Here is a 17021-nt window from a genome sequence, read left to right as displayed (position 1 = left end):
ATATGGAGTCTGCTTTCACTCTGGGACTGAGAGATTGGAGTGTGCTTAGTGAGGAGAGAACCTTTGTGCTCTTAGCTTCAATGTGCTAAAGCTCTTCTGAAGCACATGGGCTCTGCTTGGTGAGGATAGAGGTATTTAGAGAAACAAGTTTGGGGTATAAACTAATTTTCAAGCTATTTAAGCTATACAAGCTAATTTTCATGGCGTTACAGAAAGTCTGTCTGTAACTTCAGAAATTAGTATAGTGAAACTCTAAACGTTTCACAGAACAACAGAAAGGTTGATCAAAGGTCTGAAGTAGATTCCAGTTTAACAGTTCAGGACCCTTCCGTCTCTGAAAGATTTTGGAGAAGGAATATAAGTTTCAGAATCATAGATAGAGTGGGGAAGGTGACTGTATCCTGACTGTTTTGTTTCTTTTATTGCAAGAAGCTGAGGATCATCAAGTGAAACTTTTAAGGGTTAGATGCAGAATAAGAGGAGGTGGTTCTTTGTACAGCAGAGACTTGTCTAGAGTGATACCCTTGCCAAAGGATGTGGTTTGCTGAGACTTTAGGTGTGGTCAAGAGTAGACTGGGCAAGTTCAGGAAAGGGAAACTGAGAATGAGTGCAGAGGAATCACAATTGACACTGAACTGAATGTACTGGGGGCATGGATAGTACCATGTCTGCCTCCTCTTTAATATCCCTGCACCTCTGCTTGTCCACCTTAGATGAAGCTTCCTTGAAAAACTGCTGTTCAAAGCCAGCTTGCTAAATGGTAAATCTCAGTAATTTTCAGATAGAAGACCCTACTTAGTATTTGTATGAAGTTCCCTCCAAGAGAGGTTGGCACCTTTGTGTGAGTTGGGTGTGACTGTGGCTGCCCCAGCCCTGGAAGTGTTCAAGGCCAGCCTGAATGGGGCTTGGAGCAGCCTCTTGTAGTGGAAGGTGTCCCTGCCCTGGATGATGTTTAAGGTCCCTCCAGCTCAAACCATTCTGTGTATTATGTTTTAATTACCAAGAGAGAGAATTTGGCTTACACAGACTCCTGGGCAGAGATGCATCTTGAAGGTTGAAGTTACAGATCTTCTTATTCTTTGACTTTTATCCCTCAGAGATGAAGATAACTCTCAGAATTGCATGAATTGCTACTTTTCAGGTACAATCAATTGCATTCTATCAGGGATTGTTATTTGAGAGAACAAATCAGTTCACATGGACCTTAAGGAATTATCTAGATTGGACCTCTAAATTCACTTTTTTCAGCACTGGCATTCTGGTAACTCCTCTTGCATCTAGGGTATGTTAAACCCTAACTGAACTTTAAATACTTGTTTAAATTAAAGCTGACACAATTCATGGTGAATAAGAACGTATTTTCTGCATTTCAGAATGTCAGTAAGATGTGTTGTTTTGGTTGTGTTTGGAGGGAAATGTTTTCTTCCTTTCAAATGAGAAGAGTATCATTAAGTTGATTATATGGCTGTAGAACTCCAACTGTGCTGGTTTGAAGAAATTGGAAAGCAGTTATTGTCTAATGCAGTTTAATTGCTTTGTATAAACTTTTAAAATTCTTCACCTGAAGTTCATATGAACTCTCTCCTGCCTCCTTTTTTTTTAAAAAGAATTATGCTGCATAAGTTAAATACTTACTTCAACCCCAAATCACTATAATAGTATAATAGTGTCAAACCACTTCACAGTTTCAAGTTGTTCTGTGATTCAGGTACCTGTTGGAAGGAGATTGTGCATCAAGCACTTAAATACAGCTTTTAGCAGAGATTTTTTTGCTTCTTTCTCTTTGTGGTGTCTCCATTTGCCCTTTCCATCCTTGTCTGTCCTCAGTATCTTCATTCAGAAGGGTGATTTATTGGGTTGTTAATGCTGTATCAATGTGAAGCTGTTATGCCTCACCTAATGAGATTTCTTCAGTAGTTTATTTTCAGACTTTGTTATTATTGAGGTCCAGATAATTACAGAATATTTAGATGATGCTGAAAAGCTTCATCTGAATCTGAGTTTTAGATAAACTTTACCTCTGTGAATATCTCACATATATTTGAACTCACACTGATGCAGATCCCTGGTATTGTTTCAAGTCAGAAATGGGGGTTTTTTTCCTTCACTTAAAGTGCAGCTTGCCGGTATTGATTTGAATTTACATAAATGATACAATGGTGGCTCCTCACTAAGAAGAACAACACTTTACTCTTTAAATAACAGCATAAAATGAGAGCAAAGGTATTTTGTGCATTAGCGCAACTTGGCAGAGCTAAATAAATAGTAGGTACTCTGTAGTGTTTCATTTAGCCTTTTAGCATATGTTAAAACTACTAACAGGGTTAGGTGGAAGAAGAATTCTCAAGGCCAGTTCTCATCAGTCTGCTTTGGCAATTAGTACAAATACTGCTCTGAAGTTCTGTTTTGCTCCCAAGTACTCCATTTCATTGTGATGAGCTTAATTTTGATAGTGAAAAATAGATGCTAAAAACACTGTAAATTTCTGTAACAAGTAGTGTGTGAAAAAGACATCCTGAAGGCATTTCCAGGCCTTTAAAAACAAATTCGTAGCAAAAGTCACATGATAACCCTCTTCACTTTCTTTTTCAACCTAAACCGTGAATGAAAGAAATCTTGATGCTTTCCAGGTTGGGTTTCTTTTCAACTTCAGTGCAATTGTTATCATGGTAAATGGCAGTAGTGATCATCTGCAACTTAGTGTTTAACGTTGAGGCAATGGCTGTAGCTAGTGGATATTACTGGAATTGCCATGCCTTGCATTTTCTCACATATAATCCATTGTTTTTTCCTGTTTAAACCTGGTTTTAATGTGATTAATTGGAAAAGGTAAATGCACAGCAAAACTCCTTTGGAAATATCATTCCCACAGTAGGCTGGGAGGAATTTCAGGAAAGTTACAAGGTGAGCATCTCTTGAGCTGAATCCAAGAGTTAGAATTTCTCCTGCTGTTGACAACCTCCCCTTTATCTCTGTGTGATGCTTGGATTCCCCTGTGCAGGCTCTGCTGAGAGAAAGGCACCTTTAGCTCCTCTCTGCAGAGCAGGCAGCTGCAGGATTTCCTTTAGCCTGCCACCCTCTCCACTGGGTACTGAAAGGGTTGGATAACTTCAAGCATCTCACTGACAGACATGCTCAGCAGAGGCCACTTGCTGTCTTGCTTGGAAGGATGTTGATCTGTGAGAATGAGGAAGGAGGGTTTATTCCCCCAGCTGTGGGGCTGTGTGGGCATGGCAGTGCCCCATATCACTGCAGTGTGTGGTGCATTCTACCCACGTGTGAAAAACAGGCAGGAGAGTGAGAGTGAGATACTGTTGAGGGTCACACAACCTCCCCTGGACGTATCTGAAGATTTCCAGAAGCTGCACAGTGCTCACGTGGGCACAAGTGCACATCTGTGAGATATGGGCTACAGCATAAACAAAACATGTTTGCCTGAGCCAGTCTGCACATCTGCTTGTTATCAAGGAGCCTTGGCTGACACAGGATTGCCCAGTGCCATTTCCCAGCTCAGAAGGATCCAGGAGGGCCCTCTGCTTACTCCTCCAGGTATTGGTAATCCTGATGCTAAGGCTTAATTCTGCTAAAAAATAATTTTGGGGGACTCTCAGTTTTACCTCAATTCTCTGACTGAATATTTGCAAGGAAACCAGATGTTTCTCCTCCTCTGGTTGTGATTTAATATTGTGCAATTAGTTGCCCAGTACTGCATGTGTTGAAATGAAGTTGTTTCAGTGGGAAAGTCTGAGTTTTAGGATGAGTCCTGATGACTGTCATCAGTCAAGTAAAGGAAATAGTGACTGGTCTCCCTTCCTTCAGGATTAAGTGGCTGCAGGGCATTTTGTTATCCTTTGTCAGGATGTGGACAGGAGAGGATTATAGCACTTCAGATTCTTGTCAGAGGGATGAGTAAATTCTGTGTAAGGAAGAGACACTGATGGGATGAAATAAGGACCTGTAGAAGAGAGTGACTGTGAAAGAGTGATGGGATCAACATGTTTCTTGTTAGAAAGGGCATCCTTCAAATCCAAAGAGGCAAGTCTGGATCTCCTCCCATGGCTCAATGGGAACAGACATTAGCTTCAGACATTACTAGCTTTGCTGCCTCTTACTGTGTCCCCAAAACCGAGCATGTCTGGTTCATTCTGAACACAGTTTTTCCTCAGTGTTATGTATTAAAATTTCTGTGCATTGAAATCTACAAAATCCTTTGGGATGAGGTGAGGGATAGGAGCACCTCCTGGTAATAAACCACTTCTGGATCTTTAAACTCTTACAACAAAGTAGCATTTGCCATGGGAAAATATGTAATTTAAGTTGAAGTTACAGATAACGATGAACTTTCATTTTGAGTTGGAGCATCTAAGTTATATCTTAAATGGAATACTGTTGAGCTGCTTTTTTTTTTTTTTTAGTAGCTTATAAAAAGATTTGTGACACATTGTCTCTTGCTTTTTATCCCATTTTGAATTATCCTGTTCTTAAAATATGTTAATTATGATAACAGATCTAGAGTTTGATCTTAAGATTTGCCAGTATCTCTATTTCGTTATCTTCAATATGAGAGCTCTTCTTGCATCACAGATTTAGATCCTCTAATTGCATATTGACATATGGAAGTAGATTCGTAAGTACTTTCTGCAGTCCTCAGATGATAAGAAAAAAATCTCTACCTTCTGCCCATACAGATATAACTTAAAATATTTACCGAGCACTTAAAGCTAAAAGGCTAACGTGATGGACTGGCCACTTTGCACAGCATGACAAGCCAGCAGCTGTGGCATGTCAGGGGGCACAGGAGCATGGCTTTCTGCAGAGGGTCTCTGCAGCATCCCAGCAGTTTGGCAGGGAGTTCACTGCCCCTGTGGCTGTCTGGATGTGGTTGGAGTTGAAGCCCCTCTGCTTACCTCCCTGGAAATTGTGAAACCTTTTTTCCCCCCTTTGTATAATCTCTCCCCTCCATCTCAGCCCCACGGTGTCCTGGCAGTGCTCTGGGCACGTTCTGCTGCTCCTGTCTTTAACTTTTGCACTGTGTGCTCACAGCCTTCAGTGAGGGCTCCCCAGCCCCCTCCCCGTGGCGAGCACTCTGTTCAGCTGCGTTCCCCAGCTCTGCTGAAGCAGGAGCAGTAGCACAAACCATATGATTCCTGACAGCCTCACAGCTGTCCACACCACGCTGCAGAGTAGCTGTGAAACTCACTGCTCCTGTTGTTTCACTCCACCCTGCCTGCTGAATGCTTCTGCTGGAAGTTGTGATGCTGGAGCTGCCTTACAGGCTCCAGAAATACCAGCTTTACTCCTGTATGCCTTTTCAAATAATACCACTTGAAAAGTTAGTTTATTTTTTTTTCTTAATTACTGTTTCGTATTTCTCTTTTATAGATCTTAACATTATTGCATATTTGCTATGACTCCACTTTAAAGGGCTTTGTTTATTTGTTTGTAATTATCTTCAAGTCTTTTAATGAGCAGTGATAGTCTGTCCTAACAGGATGTATGAATAATTATTTATTCCACTGTGGATAATCTTGTGTTTGTAACTAGTGTAATTTATATACCATGGCATTGCCTGTTTAAATCTCTTAAGTCTCCTCACAAGTCTCTCTAGTCTCAACCAGCATAAATAGCTTTGCTTTCCCTGCTTAGGAACTCTGCCTGTGAGGCCATATCAGGTTTCACTGGCAGTCCAGTGGTTACAGTCACTGACAGACAAATAATAGTGTATTTGTTGCTCTAGCACACTAAAAGCTAGCTATTAAATAGATATATGTACTGTTCAGTGTAACTTTTCACTTTTCACTGCTCTCACACTACCTTTATCCATATTTTCTTTGAATTTTTTTGTCTTCAGATATCTTTTTCTAAAGATTTCAGGAACGTGTCAGACATTTGCCATCAGCTCCGGGGGTTGTGCTGGCTCCTGCTGGTTGTGTGTTGAGGCACATCAGTGAGGGATGTGCAGCCAAGGCCACGAGATGAGGACAAATGTTTCCTAACAGTACCACAGGAAGGTGTCATTTCAGTACCATGAATGGGAGTTACTTTATCTGCTCACCAACCTGCATGTTCCCAGTGGTCCATCTGCCTCAATGAAAGTGCAGTCCTATCTATCAACCATGTATAAAAGCTTTTTGCTTCATTCTGGGCTTCATTTTGGGCTCATGAAACACTTCTCCCTTCCTTAGCATCTGACTGTCTGGTATTGCCAATAGTAGTAGACCAGTTCAGTTTTCTTTCTTCTTTTTCTTTATTCCTCTTTTTGCTCTATGCTGAGAGCAAAAGGAGCCATCCCAGAGTATGATAAACCAAATATCAGAGGCTTTGCTGGATTCTTGGGGTTTTCTGTTCTGATCTGGAACTTTCCTTTTCCACTTCCACTTTTTTCTGTTGCTGTTCTTGTCTCTCTAGACTGAAAAGCACAGGAGGCTTTATTTCCCCCCCAGAATTTAGTAAATATTTTACAGCAGTTTAGCCTTAAGGTTTTCTCTTCCTCCCACTTCACTTCCCTCCTCTCACTCACACAGCACAGACTGTCCCAAATCCAAATGTGCCACCTTGGAGATGCACTGAAATCTATTTAAATGGAATCCAGGCATAACCAAGCCTCTATCCAAGTGCCTGATTCCCTGAGGCATCTTTTTGGGGTCTCTGGGGCATAAATACGAAGAAAACAGAATTGCTCATTTAAGCATTAAAAAAAAAGTGTTAAATGGCCTTCCTTTAATGCAAACTGCATTAGTTGCAGAAGTTCACATTTTAAGTTTGTGGGTATGTTTATTATAGAAATATTTTTCAGTAGCTTCCATATGATGTGACACAAGGAGTGCTGTCAGAGCTGTCATTTCAATCCTGTCGCTGTGTTGTGCATGTTAAAACATAATTGCAAATGGTACAGGGTATTGCAGCGGTCACAGTTCTGTAAATTTAAAATTCCTTCAGTAAAACTTTTAGACATCATTTTGTTTTTAAATATTGAAGTAAATGAAGATGGTTGGATTTGTGCATGTGGTGCTCTGGCATGTGTGACTGTAGCCATTGCTGTGGTTTTCTCATTATTCCATTTTTCTCCATGTTAGTAAACCTTTTAGTCTATAGGATTTACACATTGTGTTACACATGAGCTGTGTGTGCTTCCAGAAAGGTGTGTGTGTTGTAATGCTCTATGTGTTCTGTAACATTTTGATGCCTTTTAGCAAGCATGTGTCTAGACACACAGAATTTTGGAAATTCTAATCATTTAAATATAACATGGACTTTTTTTTGTTTGCTTCCTTAATCCGGCAGTTTTGTGGATAGAAAAAAAGTTCTTTTAATGTAACTGTTAATTAGCTGGAAACAGTGTTTCTGAATGCTGAATTCTGATACCTGACAGCCCATTGGAGCTTTTATTGTCCTGTTATAAAGGGTTAAATTAGCATGAAATTTGCTCTTTGATGGGGTATCCTCTGCTGGTTTTCCCCCCATTAAAGAAGTAATGATCTTCCTTTTTACAGCGAACAACTCTGCGCCTTTTGTTACTGTGGAGAACGGAGCTCATTAGGACAAGGAGATCTAAAACAATTCGGTCCCACTCCTGGGTATGTTATCCCATGGAAAAACCAGCCTTTAAATAAGAGTGAAGCCAGCGACAGCACCGATGGAGCCTGTGAGAGAACTCCAAGGCAGAACTCAGTGCTGCGCAAACAGAGAGGCCAGAAGAAGTAAGTCTGTCCTAAAATAAATGTGTAGATTTTTTTTATTTTGCATGAAATTCAGGAAGGATCTTTACTGGTTCTGTACTGCAGTAAGCAACTAAATTGTATTTGTGTAAATGCGGGATTTTAATATTAAAAAATGTTTGTAAGGAAAATCAACATGTACAGAAACCTAACTAAAAACAGAACCCCAGAGCAACCAACACGTGAGGGGTAAAGTAGTGGCTGTCTCTTCTGCTTTTTTAAAAATGGGTTTGTTTCTTCCCCAAGTGAGAATCTTCATTCTGGAAGAACGCTTAAGTGACATAGCTACTGTAAAGAACAGATCTACTTGTGATGCTGAAGTAAAAGCACACATGAAGGGTGGAATAGGATGGACTTTTCACACTTGATGTGTTGTGTAGCCTGGAATGATGGGCAGCCTCTGCCCATTGGTACCTCTCCTCTTGCCATCCAGTGCTGACTCTCACCCTGGTGCCAGTGCTGTCAGGGCACAGAGCAGTGGTTCCTGCCCTGCAGGAATGGGGTTTGTTGGCAGCTCTCCCAGACAGGGGGTTTGGTCATGGTCCCCCGGCCTCTCAGTGGCTGTGAGAAATGGCAGGGGCATACCTGGTCCTGCAGTGGAGGTTGCTCATGTAATCCCTCTGTGATGGCACTGATCAGAGCCACATCTTTGCGGGCATGGGAGTCCTGTCACTGGGCCTTGTGTTGACTTGGGTTCATTCAGGGTTGATGGTGAATGTGGGATCACTCAGTGCTGTCTGTGTGACAGAGGGGCTGCAACCCTAGAGAAACATGAGGGGTGGCAGTGATGATGTAGGGCTACAGGCCACAGCTGTGGGATGGGGCATGTGTGGTTGAGGGCGGTGAGGGGCCAGAGGCAATGTGGAGTTGAGGGTGGTGAGGGGCTGTGGGTGCTAAGCGGTTGAGGGCGATGCTGGTGGTGCGGCATGGTGTGGGGTTGAGGGCAGTGAGAGGCCACAGGCAGTGTGAGGTTGATGGCAGTGAGGGGCTGCGGGTGGTGTGGGATTGAGGGCAGTGAGGGGCCAGAGGCAATGTGGAATTGAGGGTGGTGAAGGGCTGTGGGTGGTGCGGGGTTGAGGGTGGTGAGGGGCCACAGGCAGTGCGAGGTTGAGGGTGATGCTGGTGGTGCAGCATGGTGCGGGGTTGAGGGCAGTGAGACGCCACAGGCAGTGAGGGGTTGAGGGCATTGAGGGCCTGTGGGTGGTGAGGAGCTGTGGATGGTGTGGGGTTGAGGGCAGTGAGGGGCTGTGGGTGGTGAGGGGCCACAGGCAGTGTGGAGTTGAGGGTGGTGAGGGGCTGTGGGCAGTGCAGAGTTGAGGGCGGTGAGGGGATAAGGGCATTGAGGGCCTGTGGGTGGTGAGGGGCTGTGGATGGTGCAGGGTTAAGGGCAGGACAGGATCGAAGGTGATATGGGTGATGTGGGGCAGTGATGCAGGGTTGAGGACAGTGTGGGGCAGAGGGCAAGGCAGTGATACTGATGCGGGACCCTGATGTGGAGCTGCAGGCAGGGCAGCAATGAGGGGTCGAGGGTGGCATGGTGATTTGGGACTGCAGGCAGTGCGGGGCCGTGGTGATGTGGGGCATGGATGGAGGTTGAGGATGGGGCTGTGATCCCAGGCAGTGGTGATGTGTGGGGCAGGGATGGGGTTTGAGGGCAGGGCTGTGATCCAGGGCAGTGGTGATGTGGGGCAGGGATGTGGGGCTATGATCCGGGGCAGGGATGTGGGGTTGAGGGCAGGCTGATGATGCAGAGCCACGGGCGGTGTGTGGCACAAACGGGGGATTGGCTCCGGGCTTGGCCCTGCCAGGGAGGGAACAGTGAGGGAGGCAGCTGCCAGCTGTGCCAAACTCCTGAGTCAGACCTGTCTGTGGCTGTACTGCTGCTGCAGAAGCTGCTCAGAGTTCCACACTCACTGAGGTTGTTTGGGTGCACGTTGTATGTTTTTGTCATCGTGTTGGTGGTGGAAAAGTGCATGTTGTGTAATGCTGATACAGAAAAGTGGCTTTTCTTAAAGCTAATAAAAGTAACACCCTCGCCTCAGGCTGTATTCTATAGGTATATGAAATATTTTCAGAAAAGTCTATAGAAAGGGTGAGGTTGCAGAGTAAATTGAGAAGTTCTGGGAACGGATTGGTTTGATCTTGTGAGAAAGGTTTTTTATACAGAAAAATGCCTTGTCAGTTGAGGTTTAGTTTTTCTTAAAGATTCTTTAAGTTCTGGTGTTGTGAGTAGCAGTTTGGTGTTAGAGAAGGCTCCACTGTCATGGGGTGAAGCACTGGGGTACAGGCTGTGATGATGGAGCATCCCCAGCAGAGTAACTGTGGATGCTCCATCCCTGAAGTGTCCAAGGTCAGGTTGCACAGGGCTTAGAGGAACCCCTAGGATAGTGGATTGTGTCCCTGCCCATTGTAGGAGGGTTGGAACGAGATCCATTCCAACCCAAACCATTCTGTAATTGCAGTGGACATAAATGGTGTTCAAGAACCAGTTTTGTCAAACAGAGCATATTGCTTTGTTAAGGAGGTTTTAAGTGTTGGTAGTGTCAACATTTATAGGTTTTAGGGTAGATGTTTTTTAAATTATGCAGATCATGAAGATACCATGTAATAATAGCAAACTTAAAAGATTTCTTGGGTGATGCAAAAGAGATGTTACTCTTTTCCCCATAAAGTAAGGGGTTTTAAAATGTATTTATAAATGTTATGGCTGAAGTAAAGCGTGGTTTTCAGGAAAGTGGAGTTATCACAGGTTAAAATTCCAGTGGTTACTGGATCTACTGATACATGCATACAATTGAGTTATTAATAGCAGAGAGTAATCAAGTTCAAAGAACCTTAGTGGAAAATGCTGCACCACCTTTCCTACCAATTGTTGAGGCATCAGGTCTCTTATCAGTAGGCCTAATTGCATACCCTTAGATGTCCAAGATATTCTTTAGCCTGCAGGAAGTAAAGGCAGAATTGTCGCTTCTGGTTTTTTTAAAATGCAGTAATCTGAGTTGTGTGAATTGTTTTCTGATGAGATTAGAATTTGGGGAACAAATCAATAAGGTTATAAACTAGTACAATATAGTTGTCTTTATATCACTGCATTTTTTAATCTCTTCCCCTCCTCCCCTCCTTTCCTCCAGCTCACCCCACCTTTTTTTTTTTTTTTTACCATCTGATGGCATTGTATAAACATGTTTCTTTCCAAACAGATTTTGAAGTCCTGGTCTTTTTTCTACCTTCTCCCCATAGCTGTAGTATTTTCTATAGTCACCTCACCTCTGGATGTTATTACCTCATTCTCAGTTTCAGGGGTTGGGCAAATTTTAATATCAAACAGAATCAAACTTAAAGAAGCATGTGTGTCCTGAAGAACTGGCAGAGAGAGCAGGCTTGTTTACTGAATAGGAGCTTTAACTGGAAAAATGTTACTGGGGAAAGTGTTGGGATAAAATATAATGAAGACTTGTTCTTGTTGATTTATATTTTATCATATTAGGAAAAAATTGTACTCACTTGCCATGAGTTCTGGATCATTTGTGAGTATCTGGCTGATTGAACAAAGATTGTGGTCACTTCTAAGTTTGTTTTTCTGCTCCCTGCCACAGATCTCGATCGAGTATAGCATCATGTACAAGTGTAAGCACCCAAACTGCTTCTGACGATCAGGTTGTCAAATTCTGGGATGAACTCAGTTTAGTTGGCTTACCAGATGACATTGATGTTCAAGCCTTATTTGAGCCAACAGGTAAGATCCATTCTTCTCCATCCTTTTTCTCCCTGCCCAGTAGCAGTGCAGTAGCCACAGTGACATGAGTGCAGTTTTGCAGCTGTTGGTTTTTGGTGTTGTGGTGTTTGCCAAGTCTCTGATGGTGCTTTGGTAGCTTTTGCCCGTGGCAGGTTTTGCTTTTGTAGTCTTCCCTCCAGAAAAGAGAATCCTCAGCTTTGTGTGGGAAGTGTTTGTAATCTGCTGCTGAGCTGGTGTTCAGGTAGTAATACCTTCAGTACCATGATTCTGTTTTGGGGAGAAAAGGGAAAAGGAATAAGGCACAGCTTCACATAATTCTCAGAAATGTTAGTCCTCTGATGTTACCTGATCTCCTGCAGCAAATTTTTCTGGAAACAATGGAATAGAAGATTTAGAAGAGCAGTGGAGGCATAATGCACATGCATGTTTCCAGAATCTGCAGGTTTTTTGTCAGAAAAATGTCTGGTTTATCATCTGCTCTTTCATTTCAATTGAACTTTTCTATATTTAAGTTATTAATTACTTTCAGAAGGCATCTGTGTTCAAGTGCTTTGATGCCAGTAGTCCATTCACATTTTTTGCTCCAAAAAATGGAAATGCAGTTACGTAATAATAAAAATGTCACTCTTTTATGAGTGTGGAAACTTGTTTCAAGGTATGATTAAAAGAAAAAAACAAAATGCAATGGTTTTGTTTCAACAGTTTTACTATAGTGGATGTTGATGCATAGGTGTAGATTTATCATTCTACATTTTTAAAGTTGCTAATATTTCTAAATGACTCTTCCCAAATCCATATAGAGATTTTTGGGATTTTGTTTTGTAGCTTGAATTGTTAAGTTGGCTGATACATAATTTCAACAGCTAGTGTAAACCCATCATTTCTAATTCCTGTATAAAGCAGTCAGAGAATTCCTTTGGAAGTATACATAATTTATATTGTTTTTCCCAGAACTGAATTAGAAACTTCCTGTAAGAGTTACCTGCTGAATTGTACAAATTATGATACTTTTTTGTTAAGTGGGTGTATCTCTATACTGTTTTTGTTGTATTGACCATTTTCTCAGTCTTTTATATTTTATTTTATTTATTTTAATTTTTATTTTATTTCTATTTTACATTTTTATTTTATATTTTATAATACTTTGTATCATTTTATTGTGGTCAATACCACAAACCGTGTTTGTTGTATTCACCGTTTTATCAGTCTTTTATACGAGTATCTGTTCATGTTGTATTTTGAGCTTTTAAACATTTTGTGTAGACTTTTAAAGTTTTATACTAGCATATTCTACATGATCATACAGATCTCCAGGCTTGAGAATAATAAATTAAGAGTGCAAACGTAGGGAAATATTATCTTCAGTGAAATACAAGATGAAATGGAATTGTGTGTGTGTTACACAAGCATTGAATGTGGAATCAAAGTTAGAGAATGCTCTGCACCCCAGTGCTATGATTACATGTTCAGGCATTTGAAAATGCTAAACAGATAAAAAAGGTGTGTTGTATATAAAATAAAATGTAGTGTTTGATAGTAACTGCGGTATATTCAGTGTGTGATAAGATGGGTTTTCAATGTCGCAACAAGAAGAAAAGGGGGAGCACACCTCTCTGTTATTTTGGGGAAGCACTGACTGCCAGAAGGGAGTTCCATGCTTGGAGGCAGTGCCTGGCAGAGCTGTCCAACCCCGGCCCTTTGTGTCTCTGTGCACTCCAGGTCACTGCTGGGCTCATCACCGCTGTGCGGAGTGGTCTGTGGGACTCTGCCCGACTGAAGAGCAGCTAACGCTGAACGTGGACAAAGCTGTTGTCTCAGGGAGCACAGAAGTGAGTAAAAACACCTGAATGCTCAAATCCCTAAAAATGTGTTGGTAGGGTTGATAAAAAAAACAATGCAATACAAAGTGTGACTAAAAATACCCATGTATGAATCTCTGAGCTCTCATCATCTACCCAGGGAGGTGGTGGAGTCACCATCCCTCAAAGAGTTTAAAAAAAGACTGCATGTGGCACTTGGTGCCATGATCTAGTTGAGGTGTTAGAACATGGGTTGGACTCGATGATCTTAAAGGTCTCTTCCAACCTAGAATTTCTGTGATTCTGTGATTTATAATAAGGTTTCCTTGGGCAGATCCTGGTGCTAAAAACTTCCGTTGCAATTTATTAAAAAGTTTTGTGGAGTTGCGTGGAAAATAACATTAATTGGTTTGGAGGTAACTAGAATGTAGGAAGAGCCAGGCTGACCAAAACAAATTAGAGACAAAGGAAAAGTTGAGTTCAATTAGCAAATACCTCCAGTAGGTAGAGGTAATATTTATTGTACCAGTTTATATCCTGAAATTATATGACGCAAATACAGTGAAAAAAAAAATTCTCAATTACTTTCGTGCCAGTTTCAAAAAGCAGGTTAGTATGAAAAAGCCAGTGTTTGCCATGAAAACTTGCCTTGATACTCTAAATACCCATAGAAATACAAAGAAAAATATTTAATCTTTCAAATTGAAATGGTAATCTCTTTGGAAAAGTAAGTACCTTTGAAAAGGATGAACTTGTTCTGGTGTCATATTCTGGTACCATTTTGAAATCTTGGAGATGTATTTCCCTTTGGTTTTGCCACATGTAGCTATATTTTTGGTCATATTTAATAATGCCCAAGAGAGTTTTTAATAATAGTATTATTTTTATATTAAATCAGCCATGCTATCAACAAATATTTGTAGTTTTTGGTGGTTTTCCCATGGTTATGCTTAGGCCTTTTTTCATTTGAGTCTTCTTGTTTTTCTTGTATTATAATGGAACAAAAAATTTTGGCACAAGGTAACAGTAGATGTTCTCCATCATTTGGACTAAAAAGATGCTTCACATCAGTTTTTCAATACATAGAATACAGCCATTTTCATGCCATAGAATACAGCTTTTTTAATACTTTTTTCTATTAATATTAAGTAAATGCTTTATTTTGAATAATTATTTAATTTCTGTGTTTCTGCCTTCTAAATAAGATTATTGGAAATGAGTGAACCTTACAGTATTAAGTTCTAGATGAGCTTGAAAATGTTTAAAATATTTTTGTGTATGTATAAAAAATGATATTAAGAATTGAAAGAATATTCAAAATTGAATCTTTTTTTTTTCCCTAGTCTTGCTGCTGAAAGTTTTTGCCCATTGTTTTTGGCTTGCAGTCATTTTGAGATCAGCTCATTCCTGTCTGTAGCCATTTCTTTTAACAGAAATCCTGGTTGAGCTGTTAAAGTTTGGCTTTTGCTGTGTTGAATTGCCTCCTGTTTCCGTTATTTCGTTATTTCTTTATTTCTTTCTGTCCAGTACCTTGCTCCTTCCCTGTGCTCAGGGTGATGGTGCCTCACCTTTATGCCATCAGCACCTTTGTAAGTTTTGCATAGATGTTTACAACGGAATTAACTACAAATTTTTTGAAGAATGAACATCTCTGGCGTTGCAGTTTCCGTTTCAGCCGTCTTTTCATGTGCTGTACTGAATCTCCCTACTGATCTTTTCAAATTCTGCAAGTAATGTTTAGATCCCCCTGTTGCACATGTTTCATGGCAGTGCAGAGAGAGGAGAGGAGTTGAATTGAGTGCCATTCTGTGTATTTTCTATTCAGTCTTTGCTGAAGCCATTGAGAACTTTTTTATTGTGTAGTTCAGCAGTCAGCCAGTGAAGAATGACACTGATTTGGTTATTCTCTTTTATCCTTCTTGTGATATCCCCAGGGAGAGCTGAGGAAAGGCACAACTGTGATTCTAGAAGAATAGCTAGATGGAATTGGACTTCTTTGTCCCACTATCACACCAGTGATTTATTTGCCTTTTTAATTTGTTTTATTTTTTTCAAAAACTAAGGATCAAACTCTTCTGTAGTTCTGTGTTTCTGACTACAGAGAAGTGTAGTGATTGCTCAAGGAGTTTCTCAGGAACTGGCTTGGAACCCAAGTGTTTGCTTGTGTCCAGGCTGTAATACTTGATAATAATTCTTCCCCTACTTTTTAACTACTTTTTAACTTGTTACTAAGATTCAGAAGGCAGTAAAAAGTATGAAGTCCTGGTTGTCCTCTGTGATAGTGGAAAAAGCTCATCTTTGTTTGAGTTATTTTAAAAAAGTTTAGAATGAAAGGTAAATTTATTAATTGAATGTATGTGTTTGTGTTTGCAGCATCTTCAGTGCTTCTGTTTGTTTGGGCTTCTTTCTAATGAGATGTTCCTGCATTTTAAAAGAAGAGTTCTGTTCAGATGTTCTGAAATCTGTTGGCCATGCAAAGGCAACTATGTGCTCAGGGCATACAGAAAAATACTTTAAATAAAACCAAGCTGTATGCTCTTTCCCCTTCTTGCCACCAGATTTGCTTTGGGTTTGTTGTTGTTTGCTTGGTAGGGGATTTCTGTCTTCTTGGAAGTCCTTTTGGCATGAGGAACTGGTTTGTGATGTGGTCTGCAGTACTGAATCTTTCCTTTTCTGGGAAAGTACGTTTTCTTTTCCTTCTGTTCATGTAAAAATGCATATTTGAAGTGTAACCAACTTTTGATAATTCATTGGTTTAGGTGTTTCAGTTTTTGGAGAGCATTTCAGGCCTGTTCTTACCTTGAGGAACTCTTTAATTTGTAAGCTACATTCATGTTTCTCATTAGTTAGGCTGCCTATTGTTTGCAAATCTGCTTTAACTGGATATGACAGTGTTTCTTATTACTCTGTTTACCAGTTGAGATGTCCATTTGGCTTCACTGAACTTGTGATTGCATTAGTAAAGCTTGTGTGGACATACTCCACTGACCTGTTCCAAAATACATAATTTTATCCATTTTGGTTTTATTCTGGGCCCTTCTTTGCTGAAGGTTTAAAACACAGCCCTACAGAGATCTCAGAATCTGTGAATGTCTCACAAAACACCCTGCTTAGCGTGTGTTTCTTCTTCATCTCTTTTGATTTGCTCATTGTGAGGGCCTGGCAAAGGCACCTGACCAGCTTGTTTCATGTATTTGTGTCTAGACAGTGGTGGATTCTTTGTCTTTCTTTCAAAGTCTGGGGTTTGCCATTCTTTACTATTCATGAGTGCACAAACCTGCATCTATGAGGTGCTTGAAATCCTGTGTGTCACGTTGGTTTGTGACAAGGGACAAGGAAAAGCTGGAAGTGCCTCAGTTCATCTCATTGCTTTTCTCAGAACTGCTTTCTAGGTTTAGGAAACTGTAAGGAAGAACTGGTGATCTTGGTGACAAGCCTAGTGCCAGAGCTTTGCTCAGGATGATCCTAAGAATTCTCCTCATTATCCTGGTACAGTGTGTAAGGTAGAGCTTCAACACCCCAGTGTGGCAGTGCCTTCCCCCCAATACTTCAATAGCATTTCATGGGATTTGGGAGTCATTTTGTTTCAAAGTTTGAAAGAAAACAACTCTTCAAAATATCAATGGGGTAGAGAAAAGTTCCAGTGATTTGTTTGATCCAAAACTTAACTCAATTTTTCTTATCATCCATAAGATAAGAATATGGTGTTTTGCTCAGTATATAAGATTCAGCATGGTAAAGAAGCTGTCATGTTGTCAGCTTCAGAAA

At 40.9% G+C, this 17021-nt stretch overlaps 1 protein-coding gene across 8 annotated transcripts in view; it reads left to right on the top strand.

Annotated features, from left to right (window-relative positions):
* The window catches only part of KMT2C (lysine methyltransferase 2C), a 188356-nt gene that overhangs the window by 65297 nt on the left and 106038 nt on the right, over window positions 1-17021 (top strand). For all 8 annotated transcript variants that reach the window (XM_054273841.1, XM_054273845.1, XM_054273848.1 and 5 more), the window contains 3 exons: window positions 7494-7700; window positions 11315-11454; window positions 13174-13283. In XM_054273841.1, coding sequence (XP_054129816.1) covers window positions 7494-7700; window positions 11315-11454; window positions 13174-13283 — 457 coding nt within the window. The remainder of the gene's footprint in view (window positions 1-7493; window positions 7701-11314; window positions 11455-13173; window positions 13284-17021) is intronic.

The sequence above is a fragment of the Melozone crissalis genome, unplaced genomic scaffold, assembly GCF_028551555.1.
Source record: "Melozone crissalis strain CALT ecotype California unplaced genomic scaffold, PUWL_Pcris_2 ptg000016l_1, whole genome shotgun sequence".
NCBI classification, from domain to species: Eukaryota; Metazoa; Chordata; class Aves; order Passeriformes; family Passerellidae; genus Melozone; species Melozone crissalis.
Note: the sequence above shows the minus strand (reverse complement) of the source record. Positions and strands in the feature narration are given on the sequence as shown.